This window comes from Colletotrichum scovillei, assembly GCF_011075155.1.
Source record: "Colletotrichum scovillei strain TJNH1 chromosome Unknown Contig00006, whole genome shotgun sequence".
Lineage (NCBI taxonomy): Eukaryota > Fungi > Ascomycota > Sordariomycetes > Glomerellales > Glomerellaceae > Colletotrichum > Colletotrichum scovillei.
In genome coordinates this window covers 941,798-958,654 of record NW_023336264.1, presented here as the reverse complement: position 1 = coordinate 958,654, position 16,857 = coordinate 941,798, and the positions used below count along the sequence as shown (strand labels likewise).

The 16,857-nt window shown below is 53.3% G+C and overlaps 4 protein-coding genes across 4 annotated transcripts; 3 read left to right on the top strand and 1 right to left on the bottom strand.

Moving 5' to 3' along the window:
- The first annotated feature begins 449 nt into the window (after positions 1-449).
- HER10_EVM0013198 (uncharacterized protein) lies at positions 450-2,352 on the top strand. Its single transcript, XM_035482562.1, has 2 exons — positions 450-759; positions 826-2,352. Exons 1-2 carry the CDS (start codon positions 516-518, stop codon positions 963-965), a joined length of 384 nt encoding a protein of 127 aa, XP_035333597.1. The 5' UTR covers positions 450-515; the 3' UTR covers positions 966-2,352.
- A 327-nt stretch (positions 2,353-2,679) lies between these two features.
- HER10_EVM0002693 (uncharacterized protein) lies at positions 2,680-8,084 on the top strand (the record flags this gene model as incomplete). The annotated part of the gene is made up of 12 exons (XM_035472395.1): positions 2,680-3,069; positions 3,130-3,658; positions 3,736-3,962; positions 4,029-4,308; positions 4,390-4,623; positions 4,697-5,523; positions 5,599-5,761; positions 5,821-6,177; positions 6,250-6,364; positions 6,419-6,490; positions 6,576-7,310; positions 7,370-8,084. The coding sequence occupies exons 1-12, from the start codon at positions 2,881-2,883 to the stop codon at positions 8,082-8,084; spliced, it is 4,443 nt and encodes a 1,480-aa protein (XP_035332312.1). The 5' UTR covers positions 2,680-2,880.
- A 1,735-nt stretch (positions 8,085-9,819) lies between these two features.
- On the bottom strand, positions 9,820-12,627 carry HER10_EVM0005194 (uncharacterized protein). Its single transcript, XM_035474817.1, has one exon. It carries the CDS (start codon positions 10,903-10,905, stop codon positions 10,345-10,347), a length of 561 nt encoding a protein of 186 aa, XP_035332595.1. The 5' UTR covers positions 10,906-12,627; the 3' UTR covers positions 9,820-10,344.
- Positions 12,628-14,447: 1,820 nt separating this feature from the next.
- Positions 14,448-16,466, top strand: HER10_EVM0010094 (GDSL-like Lipase/Acylhydrolase; the record flags this gene model as incomplete). Its single annotated transcript, XM_035479564.1, has 5 exons — positions 14,448-15,041; positions 15,092-15,624; positions 15,739-15,917; positions 15,969-16,297; positions 16,421-16,466. Exons 1-5 carry the CDS (start codon positions 14,695-14,697, stop codon positions 16,464-16,466), a joined length of 1,434 nt encoding a protein of 477 aa, XP_035333196.1. The 5' UTR covers positions 14,448-14,694.
- Positions 16,467-16,857: the final 391 nt, after the last annotated feature.

The following is a 16,857-nucleotide window of genomic DNA, read 5'->3' as shown; positions in this document are numbered from 1 at the left end:
ACCGTTGACACAAAATATGGGCGCAGAAATTCCGAAGGAGCATTCCTAGCACAGTCTTTTGGATTCAGAGATCCCGCTGTCAAATTCAGTGCCTTGAACAGGTAAGCTACTTTGTGTAGGACATGAAATTCGGGGCCATTTTGACTGACCTCATCCCAGCAGCTACTCTCCAGCCTCAGCTTCGACAGAGGTTGAAGTTTTCCTTGTATTATTTCTTACCAATTCTTCCTCCAGCTCAAAGCAGCTACTTGCGCAGATTCTCAAGTGAGATCTAGCGAGACCCCCCTCCCAGGAGCGCGGCGGGTACCTTTTCCCATGCTGTCTTTTTTCGATGACGCCAAGTTGGTCTCCATCTTGTTCCCACCATGCTTTACCAGTATTCTTCGCCCATTTTCTCGTGCACCTAACACACATCCCTCACCCTATTCCCTTACCCCGCCTGCATTGATGAAAGCTTTCACAAACGGTTACGGGACCATCGGGTTCTGCGGTTCTGCAACGGAGCCCTCCTCTCGATGGCAGGACCAGCACCAAAGAACAGAGATCTGAGCAGGCACCCATCTGGGTTCTCCCAGCATGGGATGTTATCGCTGCGTTTGCTGCAACAGCTGGCGCCACGTTCTTCGAAATGTCGTGCCGCAATGACGACAATCTGCAGTTACCTAGAAGCATTTCCTCCTTGTGCGTCACGGCTTGCCGCTTCCGCCTCGGAGAGTGCTCGTGACAGGACAAAATATAGTTTTCAATCGGAGCTGGCCGGTAAGTTGACATCATCCTCCTCGATAGATTCACACTTGAGACGTGAAGAGCTAACGGCGGCTGCAGATTTCGAGAACTGCCAGCCTAGCGGCCTGCGCAGCAAACACGATATAGAATTGCCCGGTGATGACCATAGTCCAAATAAGCCAAAGTTGCAGACAGCACGACGGGTTTACATCCGTCGGCCGTTGTCCGTGAGAACATGAGAGAGCTAATCTGAGGGCAAATTCTATACCGTCGAGGTGAGTGGTGTTTCAGCATGTCGGGTATGTATCTCAGGGCATCTCTCTCTGTCACCTGCAGGTTCGGGATGGTGTTTTTTTTAGGACGGAACGGACTTTGTTGACGCTCAATCGTGTCATCTCGAGATGGCGGGCTCCTCTTGTATCATCAGCCCAAGGTTAAGCAAATCCCTTGGTCAACTCGTAATACTCATCAATAAACAAATGGCCGACCGCCTCTGCCTTGCCCTCGATACACTGTAAGAACCTAGGAAAGCTCCGAGATGATCCTCATCGTATACCCAACTACCTAAAAGACCAGATTACTTGAGCACTTTTACTTACGACAATAACCCAAAACAAAAGAGTTCACCCCCCCGGTGGCGAACGGGGGCTACATCTCTGGTGCTCATGCTGGGACTCGAACACGGGACCTCTCAAAGCCTTCACCGATTAGGCTGTTCGTGGACTTCAACCACTCCACCACCCAGCCAGCTTTGGCCTGACCCCCGAGGGGGCGCCTGCTGGCTGGTGACGGGAATGGACTTGAGGGAGGGTACAAGGGGTGCTCACGGAAGGCACGGGAAGGTACAAACGTGAGGTGGTACATTCCGAACAGAGTGGGATGAGCATTCAGCTTTCCCATATCCGCATCACAGCTCGATCTCGGAGACCATCGCCGCCTGCTCACAGTCGACGACTCCCCAGGTCTGACCCGTTATCCAGGGCAGCATCTGCCTGCACGCCTTTTTCGATCTGCGGCTGGAATAATACCTCTACGAGCTTTGGACGTTGTTACGTTTCGCACGGTGTCTGCCTTCACTTTACGGTCGATACCAACAAGCTAAACGCCTGAGACAAGGAAATTTGAGTTATCGACGAAACGGAAATGGGCGGAAGATATCACTCAGCGAAGCTGCGTCGAGAGGAGCGAAGCAGCTGAGGCGTTGTGCGGTCAGGATTTGGAGGCATGGCTCGGTGTGAGGGATGAGGCAGATTCAAAGGGAGGACCGAGGGGGTATGTTTGCCGGGCTGTGGCATTTGGAGATGCTTGCTCGGAAGATTGAGAGTTGTGCTGGAGAAGATTGACGTCGAGAGGACCTCAGCGTGGGTGACTGGCCAGGAATTGATGATTCAAGAGGAAGGATGCAATGAAGGCACCATAGGGGCCCTGTATCACGGTTGAAGGGTAGAGCCGAATGAGCGGTGGACTGCTGAGTGGAATCTTTTAACACACAGAGCCAGTGAATGGTACGTTGTTTGAGCCCTGAGAATGACAGACCCTGAACGTTGAGAAAAAGTGCTAGATGCAGATGGCATCCTTGTCTGTTGGTGATGTGACGATGTTACTACGAGCCGGGACGGGATCAACACACGCACGATGCGCATGGTCGGATTAATGTGAGTGGCGTATTACACTGATGGAATGGGAAATATGTACATCGCGCCATTCGCATCATCTTTATACCCAAGAGGCACAGGATAAGAACGGCGGGCAATAAATGGTTGGTTACACGGAGTGAACTGGGCCCCGATAAGAGCATTTCCCCAATCGGGACGAATACGGCTCGCACAAGCACAGAATCCTTCGTGTAAGTCTCTGGGTCATGATTGGACAATACATGTTGTCTCGAACCCCCCAACACGTAACACTCCCTCCCCTTGCCCAGGCAGTCAGCCTTGGCTTCAACCTCAAACAGGAAGCTGGATAAACAATCTCGTTCCCTTCGAAAGGGACTGTTACACAATTCTCTTCATTTTTATAAGAATCATTCGGACCTCACGACCTCGCAATGGGATATCTTGCTAGGCTCGCCGTTGTTCCACCTTGGATTGTGGCCAACATCTCAATATCGCTTGAAAGGACTCGAATTGTCTTGACGGTCATTACCATCTCGCAATGAGCGTTGGCGACGATTATTTCGGTCCGCAGGTGCGCGGCTACTTTGACTTTACCATCTTATTCGAGCAGAGCATACTCTCCATTCTACCATCCGCTCTCTTCATCCTCCTCGTCCCAGTCCGAATCTCCTCGCTTTTACGCAATGGAATCCGTGTCCGCTCAGGGAGACTTCTATGGCTGAAGCTGGTACTGATAACTCACGCTTGTTGGCCTAACTCTGAAGCAAGAATACTAATGGGATCCCAGTTAGCCGTAACCGCATTTCTCTGCCTTCAAATAGCCCTCATCACACTATGGTCTCTCCCAACCGCCCCAAAAACAAAAACCTCGGTAGCAGAAAGCGCAATCGGCCTCATCGAGACCATCGCAATAGGCGCCCTGTCCTATACAGAACACAAGCGTTCCGTCAGGCCGTCCCTGCTCCTCGGCGCGTATCTCGTCCTGACCATCATCCTCGACACCGCGCACGCCAGGACGCTGTGGATACGAGACGGCCTCACGCCAATCGCAGGCGTCTTCACGGCCTCACTTGCTATCAAAGCCGTCATACTCGTGCTGGAGGAGACCCCGAAGCGTGCGTACCTTCCGGACAGCGAGAAGGATGTCGCGGTTGAGTGCACCACCGGCGTCGTGAGCAGGAGTTTATTCTGGTGGCTGAACGGCTTGTTCTTCCAGGGTTTCAGACTGCTCATTGGGTTGGAGGATCTCGGGTCGATTGATCCCAAATTTGACTCTACGGTCTTGCTTGATAGACTGGACGGGGTGTGGTCTAGGGGTAAGTCCGACACCTGTCTCTCTGCAGTACATGGGAGGGGAAGGGAGGGAAACCCAAGCTGATCACGAGATATCTAGCGGCGAAAAACAGCAAATGGAGCCTCATCAGAAGCGTGTTCTGGGCATACAGAACCACCTTTCTCGCAGCGGTACTCCCCCGCATCCTCTTTGCGGGCTTCATCTTCTCTCAGCCCTTCCTCGTCAACCAAATTGTAAACTTTGTCGGGAGTCCTCGCACGGAAGAATCAAGGAACATTGCCGGCGGTCTCGTCGGCGCAACGGCGTTGATCTACTGTGGAATTGCTGTAAGTTCTCCCCGCGCCCGTAAAATGCTGCCATCTCGGCACCCAGCTAATAAGACGCTTTACCAGGTCTCAAGATGCTGGTACCAGCACATGACTTTCCAGCTTGTGACGCTCTTCCGCGGCGGTCTCATCTCCCTCATCTTCAAGAAGACGCTCAGCCTCGATGCTTCCATCATCAAGGACTCGGCGCCCGTGACGCTTATGAGCGTTGACATTGAGGCCATTGCTGCGTCCATGACCTTTATTCACGACGTCTGGGCGGCGGCCATTGAACTCCCGGTCGGGGTGTACCTGCTTTACCGACAGGTCGGCCCTCCTTGTTTTCTCCTGCTTATCCCAGGCTTGGGTAAGTAGTCGTATCTTGTCTTTCTTACACCTTCTTCTGTTTCTTCCAAAGACGCCACAGACATATTAATACACATGTTAGTCTGCACTGCTGTCACAAGCAAACTCTCCACCCTCATGGCTCCGGCACGTGTGGCATGGAACCAAGGCGTGCAGAAGCGTGTCTCCATCACCTCGTCCATGCTCACGCAGATCAAGGGCATCAAGATGATGGGTCTGACGGACCACTTCTCCGATATCATCAAGAAGCTGCGCGCCTCTGAGCTGAAGCTCTCCACCAAGTTCAGAATCCTCGTCACTATTCTGAGTGTCATCGGTAGACCCTCCCCCTCCCACTGACATCGCTCCTTGACCAAGAAAAAAGACTGAAACAAAACGTCCCTTCCCAGGCGGAGTTGCACAGCAACTCACTCCCATCATTATCATCGCCGCCGCCGTCTTCTGGACAAGAACGGAGCAAGGGCTCACAATTGCCGAGGCGTTTACGGCTCTGTCCATTATCGTTCTGGTATCGCAGCCCCTCATGAAGCTCATGTCGTCCATTATGCAGCTCATGGGTTCCATTGGCTGCTTCACGCGCATTCAAGACTTTCTCCTTTTGGATGAGATTGTCGACCAGCGGCAGATCATCACGGGCTCTTCCAAGGTTTCTCAGGACTCTGACCGCGCGCTGCCTAGTAGTGTGCGCGGCGGCTCCGATTTGCAACCTCTAACTCCGCAAGCCATCCAGCTGGCGAATGATAATGAAATTGAGCTTGGGTCTCTGAGGAGGACGGATCGATCCTCCGTCGCCTCGGGCGATACCAACAAGCCCGTGGTCATCATGGAAGATGCGACGCTAGTTCTGAAAGACGGCACCGAGATTCTGAAGAATGTGTCTCTCACCCTTCGACAAGCTACCATATCTATGCTCGTCGGACGTGTAGGTTGCGGAAAGTCATCGCTGCTGAAAGCCATACTAGGAGAAACCGGCATCTCGACCGGCAGCATCACGCTTCACACCTCGTCCGTCGCCTTTTGCGACCAGTCCGCCTGGCTGCGCAACGTTTCTATCAAGAACAACATCATCGGCCAGACACCTTTCGACCAAGCCTGGTTCTCTGCCGTTGTGCGCGCCTGCACCCTAGACGAAGACATTGCGCTGTTCTCCGAGGCCGAGGATACCATTGTCGGCACTGGTGGCGTAGCTCTGAGCGGCGGTCAGAAGCAGAGAGTAGTGAGTTTTGACTCCTCACCGACATGAGCGGTATCAATGTGTTCGCGGCGATCAACTTACGCGAAAATGTAACAGGCTTTGGCTCGCGCCGTCTACTCGCGCAGGAAACTACTTCTTCTAGACGACGTCTTCAGCGGCCTCGATAATTCAACGTCCAAAGCTGTCTTCCGGCGTCTTATAGGCCCGGTTGGGCTTCTACGTCGAGCGGGCATGACGGTGTTTCTCGCAACGAACCATGGTAAGTCTGCTTTACCACGCAACAGCCCAGCGCCCAAGGTGTGACTGACAAGCCCGCAGTCAACTTTCTCCGCTCGGCCGACTATATCACCATGATTCAAGATGGTACTATTCTCCATAACCAAGTCTCTTTCGACTCCCTCCCGCGCTCCGCATGGGGTCATCTTCTAAAGGAAGAGACCAAAGACAAAGACCCCGGAGAGGACGATGAATCAACCGAGGATCCGGCCAAAGACTCGAAGCCAACTAGAGCAGATCGACCCGTCGCCGTCGCTCCCGGAACCACGGAGGCCGAGCTGACGAGGCAGACAGGTGACAACGAGTGCTACCGGATGTACCTCAACTCTATCGGATGGCCCATCTTTATTATGTTTGTCATTCTGAATGTTTTGTTTGTTGCTTTCACGAAGATGCCTCGTAAGTATTTCTGCTTTCATTCAAGCTTGGTGTCATACGAAAGGAGCTGCATTGCTAATCCGGTTTTGGTAGAAATTTGGTTACGGATCTGGACTGAACACGGCACGAATGACCGGCCGGCTATGCATTTTGGTATCTATCTCATGTTTGGCCTCCTCTGCATCGTTCTCAACGGCGTATCACTAGGGTGAGCCTCCCGACTACATCTCATACAACAATTTCATCTTACTGACTGTTCAAGTTTCTGGATGCTCCTCGCCATCCCCCGATCCGCGAACCACCTCCATCAGACTCTTCTCCAAGCAGTTCTTGCGTAAGACCATCCCCATCCCATCCCTGAACCCCTGACCGGCCTCATTCGCACCATTCGTTTTCGTCAATGACTAACCCACCTCAAGCGCGCCCCTCTACTTCTTCACAACAACAGACAGCGGCGTGACCCTCAACCGCTTCAGCCAAGACATAGCCCTCATAGACCACCGCCTCCCCCTTTCCGCCTGGACCGCAATGTACAGCTTCCTCACCGTCCTCGCCGAGACCGCCATCATCGCCACGGGAAGCTCCTACATCGCCGCCCTCATCCCCCCGTCCTTCCTCGCCCTCTACCTCTTGCAAAAGTACTACCTCCGCACCTCCCGCCAGCTCCGCCACATCGACCTCGAAGCGAAATCCCCGCTCTTCACCCACTTCTCCGAGGTCCTGGCCGGGCTGCCGACCATCCGCGCCTTCGCCTGGTCCCCCGCCATGCTCCGCGAGAACCACGCGCTTCTCGACGCCTCGCAGCGGCCGTATTACCTCTTCTTCTGCGTCCAGCGCTGGCTCAACGTCGTGCTGGACCTGTTCATCGCGGGCATGGCCGTCGTTCTCGTGGCGTTTGCGCTGTACTTTACAAACGCCACGACCATGGGCGCCATCGGCCTCGCCATGGTGAATATTATCAACTTTAATCAGACGCTGAGCGACTTCATCGAGATGTGGACCATGTTGGAGACGAGCCTTGGCGCGATTGCGCGGTTGAAGTATTTTGTGCGGTATACCCCGCGCGAGGACCGTGATGGCGAGGCGGACGAGATGCCGCCGGCGTGGCCTGGGAGTGGAAAGATTGAGATTGAGAACGTGACGGCTGCTTATAGGCAAGTGTTGCATTTTGATCCCTATGACGAGGCTTGAAGTGATCTAACATCCGATCCAGCGACGAAACTGACCCTGTCGTACGAAATGTATCCCTGACAATACTACCGGGTCAGAAGGTTGGTATATGCGGTCGCTCCGGCTCTGGCAAATCCTCCCTCCTCCTCACACTCCTCCGTCTACTCGACCTCCAGCCCGAAGAAGGAGAAGAAGGAGGAGGAGACCTCAAGATCGCCTCCCACTCCCTCCTAACCCTCCCCCGCTCCGCCACCCGCACATCCCTCACCACACTCCCACAAGATCCCGTCGTCCTCCCAGGCACCGTCCGTGAGAACCTCGATCCCAGAGGCCACACCCCCGACGCGGATCTGATTTCCGCCCTGCGCAAGATGAAGATCTGGGAACCCATCGAAGCGCGTGGTGGTCTCGACGCAGAAATGTCCGCGACGGGGCTGAGTGCCGGACAGAAGCAGCTGTTTTGCCTCGCGAGGGCGGTGTTGAGGACGCAGTCGCGGGGGGGAGGTATCGTTTTGCTTGACGAGGCGACGAGCAACGTCGATCATGCTACTGATGAGGAGGTTAGAAAGGTGTTGAGCGAAGAGTTTGGGGAAGCGGGTGTCACTGTTGTTGAGGTCGCGCATCGGTTGGAGGCTATTGTTGGCTATGATGTCGTTGTTGTGATGCATGAGGGTCGGGTGGTGGAGGTTGGCAGGCCGGACGAGTTGTTGGGTCGGGCATCGCGGTTTCGGAGTCTTTGGGATAGTCGGGGGGCTTGAGAGCGGCGGACACATATCGTCTAGCACCTCTGACAGAGAGACCTCACTGTAGAAGTATGGGAGTCACAGCATAGTCTCAAGCTATGTAAAGATGTCGAAAACTACACCGACAAATCTTAGCCCCTTCTAGTGTTGTTCAAGGGCATGGGAGCTATTGACCTTGTCAACTAACACACATATTGAAATTGAAACAAGAAGCAGCAACCCCTCAAAGTGAGCACCTCCTCGAGAGTCAGGTAATCAAGTCTTATGAAGCGCTCAGGTGGGGGGCAAGAACACGTCCGATCTCGTGAGACTCGACATATACGTTCCCCTCACCCTCTTTCAACTGATAGATTACGACGGTGAAATAACACAAACTCGAATTGTTGACTGACAGTTAAACAATCTGTGTATGAGGATACAAGGGACTCTATAACATGCACAGAAAGTGCCATACCCGACTCGGGGCCAGAAATCGTCAACAGCTGGCTCAACTCAGACTGGCTGCTGCTACCCTGGTAAGAAACAACAATATATCTCACCAGAAGAGAAGAAGATCTGCAGCACACAACGCTCGTTCCTCCAGAATCAACTCCGTTGCCAATGTAGTCAGAGCAATGAGAGCAATGGCAAAAGCCATTGGGCAAGGTCCATCGGCTTTCCGTTCTCGTTACTTCTGTGGGAGGACTTGCCCACTAACTTGCATCGCGGTACGAGCACAACCACGCTTTTCAAAACGTAAAGCTCGGCCGTGGATCTCCTCAGCATGAACTGACATAAAATACTTTGACAATTGACTTTCTGTTGAATGGTTAGAGGGGGGAGGTCATTCTCGTGACGGTGATTTCCAATAAAGAGAATCTTCACGTATCAGATGATAGGAATCGTCGGCGGCCTAGCGTAGAGTCAACAGATACCATCTCGTTATCAAAACAAAATACAAATCCACGTGTGCATGGTTGAACTCGGCGTTTTCTTCTGAGTATAGAGAAGGTAGATCTGCTTCCTCTCGGACCAAGCAGAGGGCACTGAGAACATGGTAGCGGGCACTCAACAGCACCACTGAAGCCGCACAAAAATAAGAGAAAAAGAAAACAGCGCACCGACCCTGCGTGCTAATTCCCTCGCGCTGTCCTATCTCCTTTCTACTGTCCCTCGCCCGACGTTGTACCTATGCCACGGAGACGGAGACGTCGCCGACGAGGCGGAATAATCAACAAGAGGCGGGGAAAGCACCGGGATACACCAGTCTCCTATTACGACGAATGACCTCACGAGCAATGTCCAAGGTCGGATCGGCTCCAGCGGGGAAAGAGACAAGAGCAATGGCAGGTGCCAAGGCATCAATGGGAAGAACGGGCGAATAATGCGCCCTCGTTGCCCAACATGTGTGCCCAAAGTAGTTCGCAGTTGCGATCGAGAGTTGCCTCATTTCAAAAGGGGGGCTTTTGAAACCAGAGAGTGTGTGTGCCTAACCCCTGGCTAAGCGCCCAGCCTGCGCCGTCGAAGGTGCCCTTTGGGCCAAAAATGTATTATGAACTCATAGCGGAGATTTGCTATACTTTTTCGATCCAGTTGAAATTTGGTAAATGACGATAGTCGTCCAGTAGGTGGATAGATATCTGTCGCGCTCAGGGCAAGAATTCATAGACTAAGTAAAGAGACGTAACTCATAACCTCGAGAAATGACTCGAATATGCCAACAAGATCCATGCACCTGGATCACGTACAATGCCGCGAGGCTTAGCTTTGGGTTTTCCGTACACAGTAGAAAAGATGGGTATTTTGAGCTCATGAAGATTGCGCAACGCCTCCCGATAGCAGCCAAACAGGCATTCGTGAAGCACCGAGATAGCCCCCGCTGTTTTAATAAGAGAGAAATCGAAGAAATCAAACGCCTTGAAATAAAACCACCGAGCCGTGAGGCTTTTCCATCTTGTCCAGCCGCGAGGCTCTCCGTCTTGGGACCGCCATTGGCCGTTGGTTCGCACGACCGGATAATATAGAGCTGCTCTTCGTCATGGCTCGTAAATTCAATCCCGCGGTGCTGTATGTTCCCGCCGGGGTAAAACGTTATCGAGCCAACCTCTGAGCCTTGTGAGATCCTGTGGCGGTCGTGTGACCGATATGTTCTACTCCACCACAATTTTGAGATGCGCTTCTGTTGCCATCCTTCAACATTTTGTTCATATACGCTTAATGTGGATGTTTTTTTTTCTCAGCCAAGCATTGAAGCTCCCGAGGCGCGATTTCCTTCGTTGTGCGTACGCGGAATGATTTAGTGTCGGTGTCGACGAGAACTCTCGTGTCCATGCCGATGGCTATGCGAGTGACCATGCCTGTGAGAGTGGTGGCCTTCTCTGTGCCGGGAAGATGAGCCACTCCGTTCCAATTCACGCTCCATCTCTTCGACTCGTGATCTGTACCCTCGTACAATCTCTTTGATATGCCTTATTCGATCAAAGTCGAGTTCCAACTCGTCAAGTTGCCGGAGAAGCTCGTGATACCGCTGGATCTCGGCGTCAGCACCCTCGATCAGGTTGCCAGCTCGGTCAAATTGGGCCATGGTGAACATTTGGCTTTGCTCGCTAAGGTAGATGATCTGTTGTTCGATCTGATTCATAACCCGGTCAAAGTACCGTCCTAGAGCTGCCAATGAGGTGCTGTCCAGCAGCAGCAGTCCTTGGCTTGACGCGCGACTTGCTGCTCGCGACGAATTCGAGCCGCCTCCGCCTGTCCCCTGGCCCAGTGCCGCTTGTCCTTGACGCAGTAGCTGTATCTCTTCATAGCTCAACCCTAATTGCGTGTCCGGCACTGCATTGGCTTGGGTGGTCGACATGGCTCGGTGCAGCGCACCGTGCGCAGCTGGGTGAAAGCAAGACTTGCGGTTGTGGTTGAGGTCGTTGCGCGTTGGTATTGTCTATGTTCGATGATGGGTGGATTGCCGTGCGGCACTACGGCGGCGGCGACGAGAATCGGGGTATTGTCCCTGTCGGAGGTGGGGTTCGAGGGAGAGGAGGGGTTTGACGACAGTCGGGGGCGAAGGCGAGAGGTGCAGCTGCTGATGCGAGCGCGACGAATAGCATGGGCTGTGGCTCGGAACCAGGAAGTAATGTAGCCTTTGTTTGGGCGATGGTAACGCGCGCAAAGTCATGATATCGTAGAGCCAACGGAGATCATTGCTGGTAGATCGGGCTGCGAGCTCGGCGCGCGGGCGAATTGAGTTCAGACTGGCCAAAGACTATTACGATAACTGTGGCTTCGACGATGTCGAACGGGTAGAGTGTATCGTCGTATTGTTCGAAAGCATGGGATCGAATCGGATCGAAGGAGTGTCGTCGAAGTGTTCGAATGGGCGAGGGAAAAGGCTGAGGGAGAGGCGTACAGAAGGAAAGGGGAGGTGAAGGAGAAAGAGAGAGAAGCAGCGTTCCAAGTTGGGGATTTTTTTTTGGTGATACACAACCGGTGAGTCCGCGCCCTCCACCGCCGTGATGCCTTGCTAGTCGCTGCTACCCGCACAGGTCTTGGTTCAGGTCACCAAGGCTCAGACCCAGACCAGGTCTCGGCCGCTTTGACTTGTTGGGGGGGAAAACAGCGCAAAGGCGCCGTCGCAAAGGATAGGCGAACGGGATGGTCCCTGGTGACGGAACACAGCTCCTGGTGCAGACAGATTTGATGTATCCAAACCGTGGGAGGTGGTTTCTTTTTCCCCTGCGCAATGGGGGAAAGCTCGGTATCAGCTGACGGTCGATCCCTGGGGCGCTATAGCAGCTAGCAGCAGCGACAATGTGGGAATACTGCTCTGGAGGTCGCAAAAAGCAATCTTGGCGGTAGGTGGCTGCAAGGCTAAGAATATTCGGTAGGCAATCAATGGATGATCCTGGCAAAGCAGTGACGGGAATTGAGCCGGCAAGAAGTCTGTAAGTATAACCGAAGATTGTTGGTTGCCAGCCTTACTGTCAGTCTCTCGTTCCGTTCCAAAGTCCCAGTCGCGAATCGTGAGGTAAGGTAAGGTAGCGCACGCGGCAGACAGGAGCGGAGAGTAAGTGGTGTGTGGATGGACAGGAACCGTGTGGCATCCCTCGGTCGATATCGTTAATTCAAGACAAGCGCCGTGTTTCCGCCGTGGTGGTATTGCACGATTATTGGCCTTCCTATTTGGACGGAGGCCTGCTGGGCTCGTGATGATGGATTCCGAGAGGGTGTGATGGGGGTTGAAATCGCTATCTACTACCTCGGAGAAGCCCAAGACACCCGCGGCTCGATGAACGCTATTGCTAGGGATGGTTCGAAAGATGGTAGGTAATTGAGGGGTCGAGAGACAGGTGATGGTGATGGCGATGCGACGAGCGGACGAAGGGAGGGGAAACGACGACCGGTGGCACCAGACTCATGAGCGAGCGAGCGAGCGGGAGCAAGACAAAGGCTAGCACCTATCGAGGTGAGGTGGACGAGTATGCTGGAGGGCGGATGGGCTTGCTATTTGAGGGTCTCATCAAAAGGAGCAAGTTGTCGACGTTGTTGTTGTTGTTGGATGGTCCCTTACACCGGTAGATGCAGGTGCACGGGGTGACGAGGTACCTCGACCTCGTGCAAATTATCGTGGAGAAGGAAGTACCTTTTTCTCGTGGCTCGGTGTGACGATGATGCGCCGGACATCCAGGTAGGTTGTTTCCCAAAGTTTTGACCTTCACAGACGGCAGGTACCTCACGGCGCATTCTTCCTTCCGCGTCTGTTCACCACCTCAAGTTCCACTGCTGCCGCGTGATTGACGTCCTCCCTCGCCCGCACAACCTCTACCATTTTCTTGATTCCATGACACTTCCTTGTTTATAGATCCCTCCTCATGGCCACAATGGCTTCGCTCCGGATGCCGTTTTCTGCTCTCCCCGAAATTGAGTTGCCCATCTCACCGCGTTTTCCTTCGCTTTGCCCACGACACAAACCCCCCGGCCGGCGCATTTCAGGTAGGCTCGGTCAACAAAGAAACATGGGCCTCATCGGAGCATCCGAACGACTGCAACTCGGCGGTCTGTCGTTTCGAAACCTTGGAACATCGGCCAAGCTACCTATCCAACGGCAGCTCTTGCTTTCCCGTGGGGATACCTGAGCGGTCAGTGCCTACCCTGGAGTCCGTCACACTGGGTTCGCTGCCGCAGGGATGATAGCTTCGAGCGATCCCCCGCCGGCATCCCGGGGAATGCGGCTTGGTACGAAGTACGGAAGTACGCTTAGACGATACCCTGACTGACCCTCGCCCTGACTACCTACGTACGGATACAAGTTGGGCATTGGAGCCGGACGGACAGGTGACATTCCATTCCATCCGCATCCTACCTTGTTCAACCAACCTTCAAAGTTCGATAGGAGAGCCCATGGCTCTTTTCCGTGCTTCCAACTTCTCGGCAGACCAAATATAACTCATGCTACCTCTACCATGTTACTAACACCACTATCGTTCGTGCTGGTGTCGGCGTGGCCTTTCTTTTTGCCAAAGACACATGTCACGTTCGACCGGGTCAATTGCTGCAAGGAAATACGTCACCTCCCCATCGGCACAGCCTGAACGAACCGATGCACCAATACGATCGTGTGCCGGAGACGAGGAACAACTGCTGCAGCTGCCGCGCTGTGGGATGCTGCAGAGATGTATGCACATGGTCGCGCCACGAGATTCAACGCAGCAGCGATATGCACATCACATCACGCCTTGCATGACACTTGCCTCGGGTATGGAACCCCCTTTCCCAGCACTTGACAGATCTAAGCCCGAATCTTAGTCCTCATCAACCAGACTTGTTCAAGTATCTCCTCAACACTGAATGGAAAGCTCTCATGTGTCTGACAATGGTATTGATGCAGGATATTCGTTCTCAAACACCGCTTTCTTAGCTATCTTTTGACGTCGTTCAGACTGTAGAACCAAGCCAGAACCGGGGTCAACTTAGTCTTGGCCGTCGGCGTGACGCAAACTGGGCAGTTTCCCATATACACGTCAACGTTCAACGGTCTGGCGGAATACAGCACTCGGCCTAGAACAAATACCCACGGAATGTGTCACATCCTAGTCCCGGTATTCCGATACCCACAACTGTCCCGACCTGACGGGCCGGAAAAGACAGTATCTCTCTCCGGATGCCGGGCCACAGCGGGCACCCCACACCGATAGATCCACATTTCATCACACCTCACTTTCACCAATCGGGCCCACGGAGCTCTTCCCTCCGTGGAATATACCTCGAGATACCCAACGTCTTTTCCCGTCGCTATCGCATATTCGGACCAACGGGCAGAATATCGAAGGCTTCTTGCCTTCTAGACAAATTCGAATCCGAGAAGATGCCACGGATCAAAGAGTCAGCAGTCTCGCGCCTGTACACGCTGGGCTTTGTTCAGGCTTAGGAGAGCAGTGTATTACAAGATACGCGAGGCGCAGGCAGGGAGTTGAGGGCTTCATTTCACAATTGTCGGCATCTGGAATATCGGAGCGGTACACGACCCGAATAGCCGGCACGTTTTCTCCAAGCCAAAAGTGACTCTGGCAAGGGGAGTATTGTGTTTTCCGCTCGTTTCGGTCTATCTCATGCCGCTCCGGATGCTTAGTTCGTATTGTCATGAGGGGTCGACATGGCTACCCTCAATCACGTCCGCAGGTCACAAATTGACATAAGAAGCTGGTATCTCTGTGCTCATGATGTTGCCAGACTTCTTGTTAGATCGTCTACACCGGACGTCTTTATCAGGCGAGTGGCTGCTGATAACACCGTAATGATGATGATACACTCACTCTCAACGGTACTGGCTTGTGTCTCTGCCGTCACCGCAACTATCTTGGAAAACGGCCGCCCAAGACTAACGAGCTTCACCGATACGAAGGTGGATCCGACTCTTGGCGACTTCAAGACGTACGATGCCGATGCCGACGAGATATCGTACAAAGGTCGATGGGACTCTAAGCGCATATCGTGGTGGGCGTGAGTGTACCCTGACCCCGTGGAAACATTCATAAACTTAGGCTGTGTAGAGCCCCGGGCATCAAATTCGGCTTTACTGGTCAGACAGTCGCAGTCACGTTCGGTAATCAGACTATCAGCAGCACTCTTGTCGCCTACAGAATCGCCGGCCTAGACTGGATGCACACAAATGTCACGGCGGGCGGCACTCACCAGTTCGTGAGCCCCGAAACCCCAGGCATCGAGCTAGCTGGTCCTGTCAGCCCAGTCACTTTTGAGATGAGAGTGACAAACTGGGCTTATGGAGTCCAAATCGACAAGGTCCATGTGGCTTCTGGAGAACAACTTGTCAAGATTCCCGACTATCCTCGTCGGGTCGAATTCATCGGTGATAGCCTGTCAGCAGGCATGTATAATACGTACGAGGCGCTCGCGGGATTTGCCTACGGTGTCGGCGCGGGTCTGGGAGACACTGAGTATTCCATAACGGCCTACCCGGGCATTTGCGTTGCCGATCAGGACTGTTGGGGCAATCCTCGAGGGCAATCTCACCAATGGTTCTACACATCGGACACGGGTGGACGGGCGGCCAACATATGGGGAGGTATGTGGATTCAGTCCCAAGCAGAGAATCAGGCGGAAACAGCCTCTTCAAATCAGTCACAGATCGCTACGGGACATATTCTGGAAAACATTTTGTTAACTTCAGCCTTTGCAGATGAGCCAGAACCTTGGGACTTCTCCAAAAACCCTCCTGCCGACCTAGCTGTCATCAACCTCGGCACAAACGATGCGAATGCTGCGAACAACGTCACCAAAGCCACCTACGTTGAGCACTACAAGAGACTCATTCAGGGTATTCACGGAAAGTGGCCCGAAGCCCAGGTCATAGTCATGGTACGTCCAACCTTTCAGTCGTTACATAATTCTCACTAAATGCAACGATAGCAAATGTGGCAAGGCTTTTTCCAAGATGGCAATACGTACGGTCAAAATACCGATCTTCGGGACGAAGTATACAGCGTTTACGAGTACTTCAACTCGGAAGAGTATCTAAGCAACCCTACAACTTGGGATGCTGTCACAAACACTACCGAGCAGACGGGTAAACCGGTGTCACCTTTCGTGCATTTCTTCAATACCACAGGCATCCTCCAGCACAACGACATCGCGCCACAGTGGCATCCGACGGATGTCGGCCAGATCAAGGTTGCGAGCCACCTGATACAGTACATCACGCTGAAGCTCGGCTGGCCCTTGTATGCTACCGGACCCGAGTGAGTCTTCCATGCTTCGATCTCTCCTTTGCGGATTATACCTTCTCACGATATGCTTGCATTGCCTGCGGATCATGACGAGGAGGCAAACTGAAATCCTATATGCTAACCCCCCTTCGACAGGGTGTACCATGAGACCCTGTACTGGAACGATCAGTCTAGCTATTGAGACGCCCCTATGAACTGGAGGTTATACAAATGGGGACTTCAAAGATACAAAGCCATGGCACAGGCAGCCTCGGGCCATACGGCACGCATGTCAAGAAACGCCATCTGTTGTTATAGTCTATAGTACACCTTGATATACCAGCAACTTTCCGAGTTGAAACGCCGCCACCGCAGCCAGACGAGTCGAAACACGATGACCCGCACGTCAAAGTGATGACAGTAATTGACATCAAAAGAAGACTGAAAGCCAAGCTTTGAGCCTCAACAGATCTTTCATGCCAACAGGGGCCCTTACCCCGGCGACATCTTACCATATCGTCACAGAGGATGCTATTCTTGCGTCCGGACGAGCCAGCCTCCGGCCTCTGTCCCCCGCATCGGAAGAGCCCACT

What these genes read in the sequence shown, in the direction of transcription:
- HER10_EVM0005194 (XM_035474817.1), bottom strand. Translation starts at nt 10,905, where the DNA reads ATGTCGACCACCCAAGCCAATGCAGTGCCGGACACGCAATTAGGGTTG.
- HER10_EVM0013198 (XM_035482562.1), top strand. Translation starts at nt 516, where the DNA reads ATGGCAGGACCAGCACCAAAGAACAGAGATCTGAGCAGGCACCCATCT. An exon ending in TTTTCAATCGGAGCTGGCCG is followed by an intron (nt 760 to 825) that starts GTAAGTTGACAT and finishes CGGCGGCTGCAG; the next exon opens with ATTTCGAGAACTGCCAGCCT.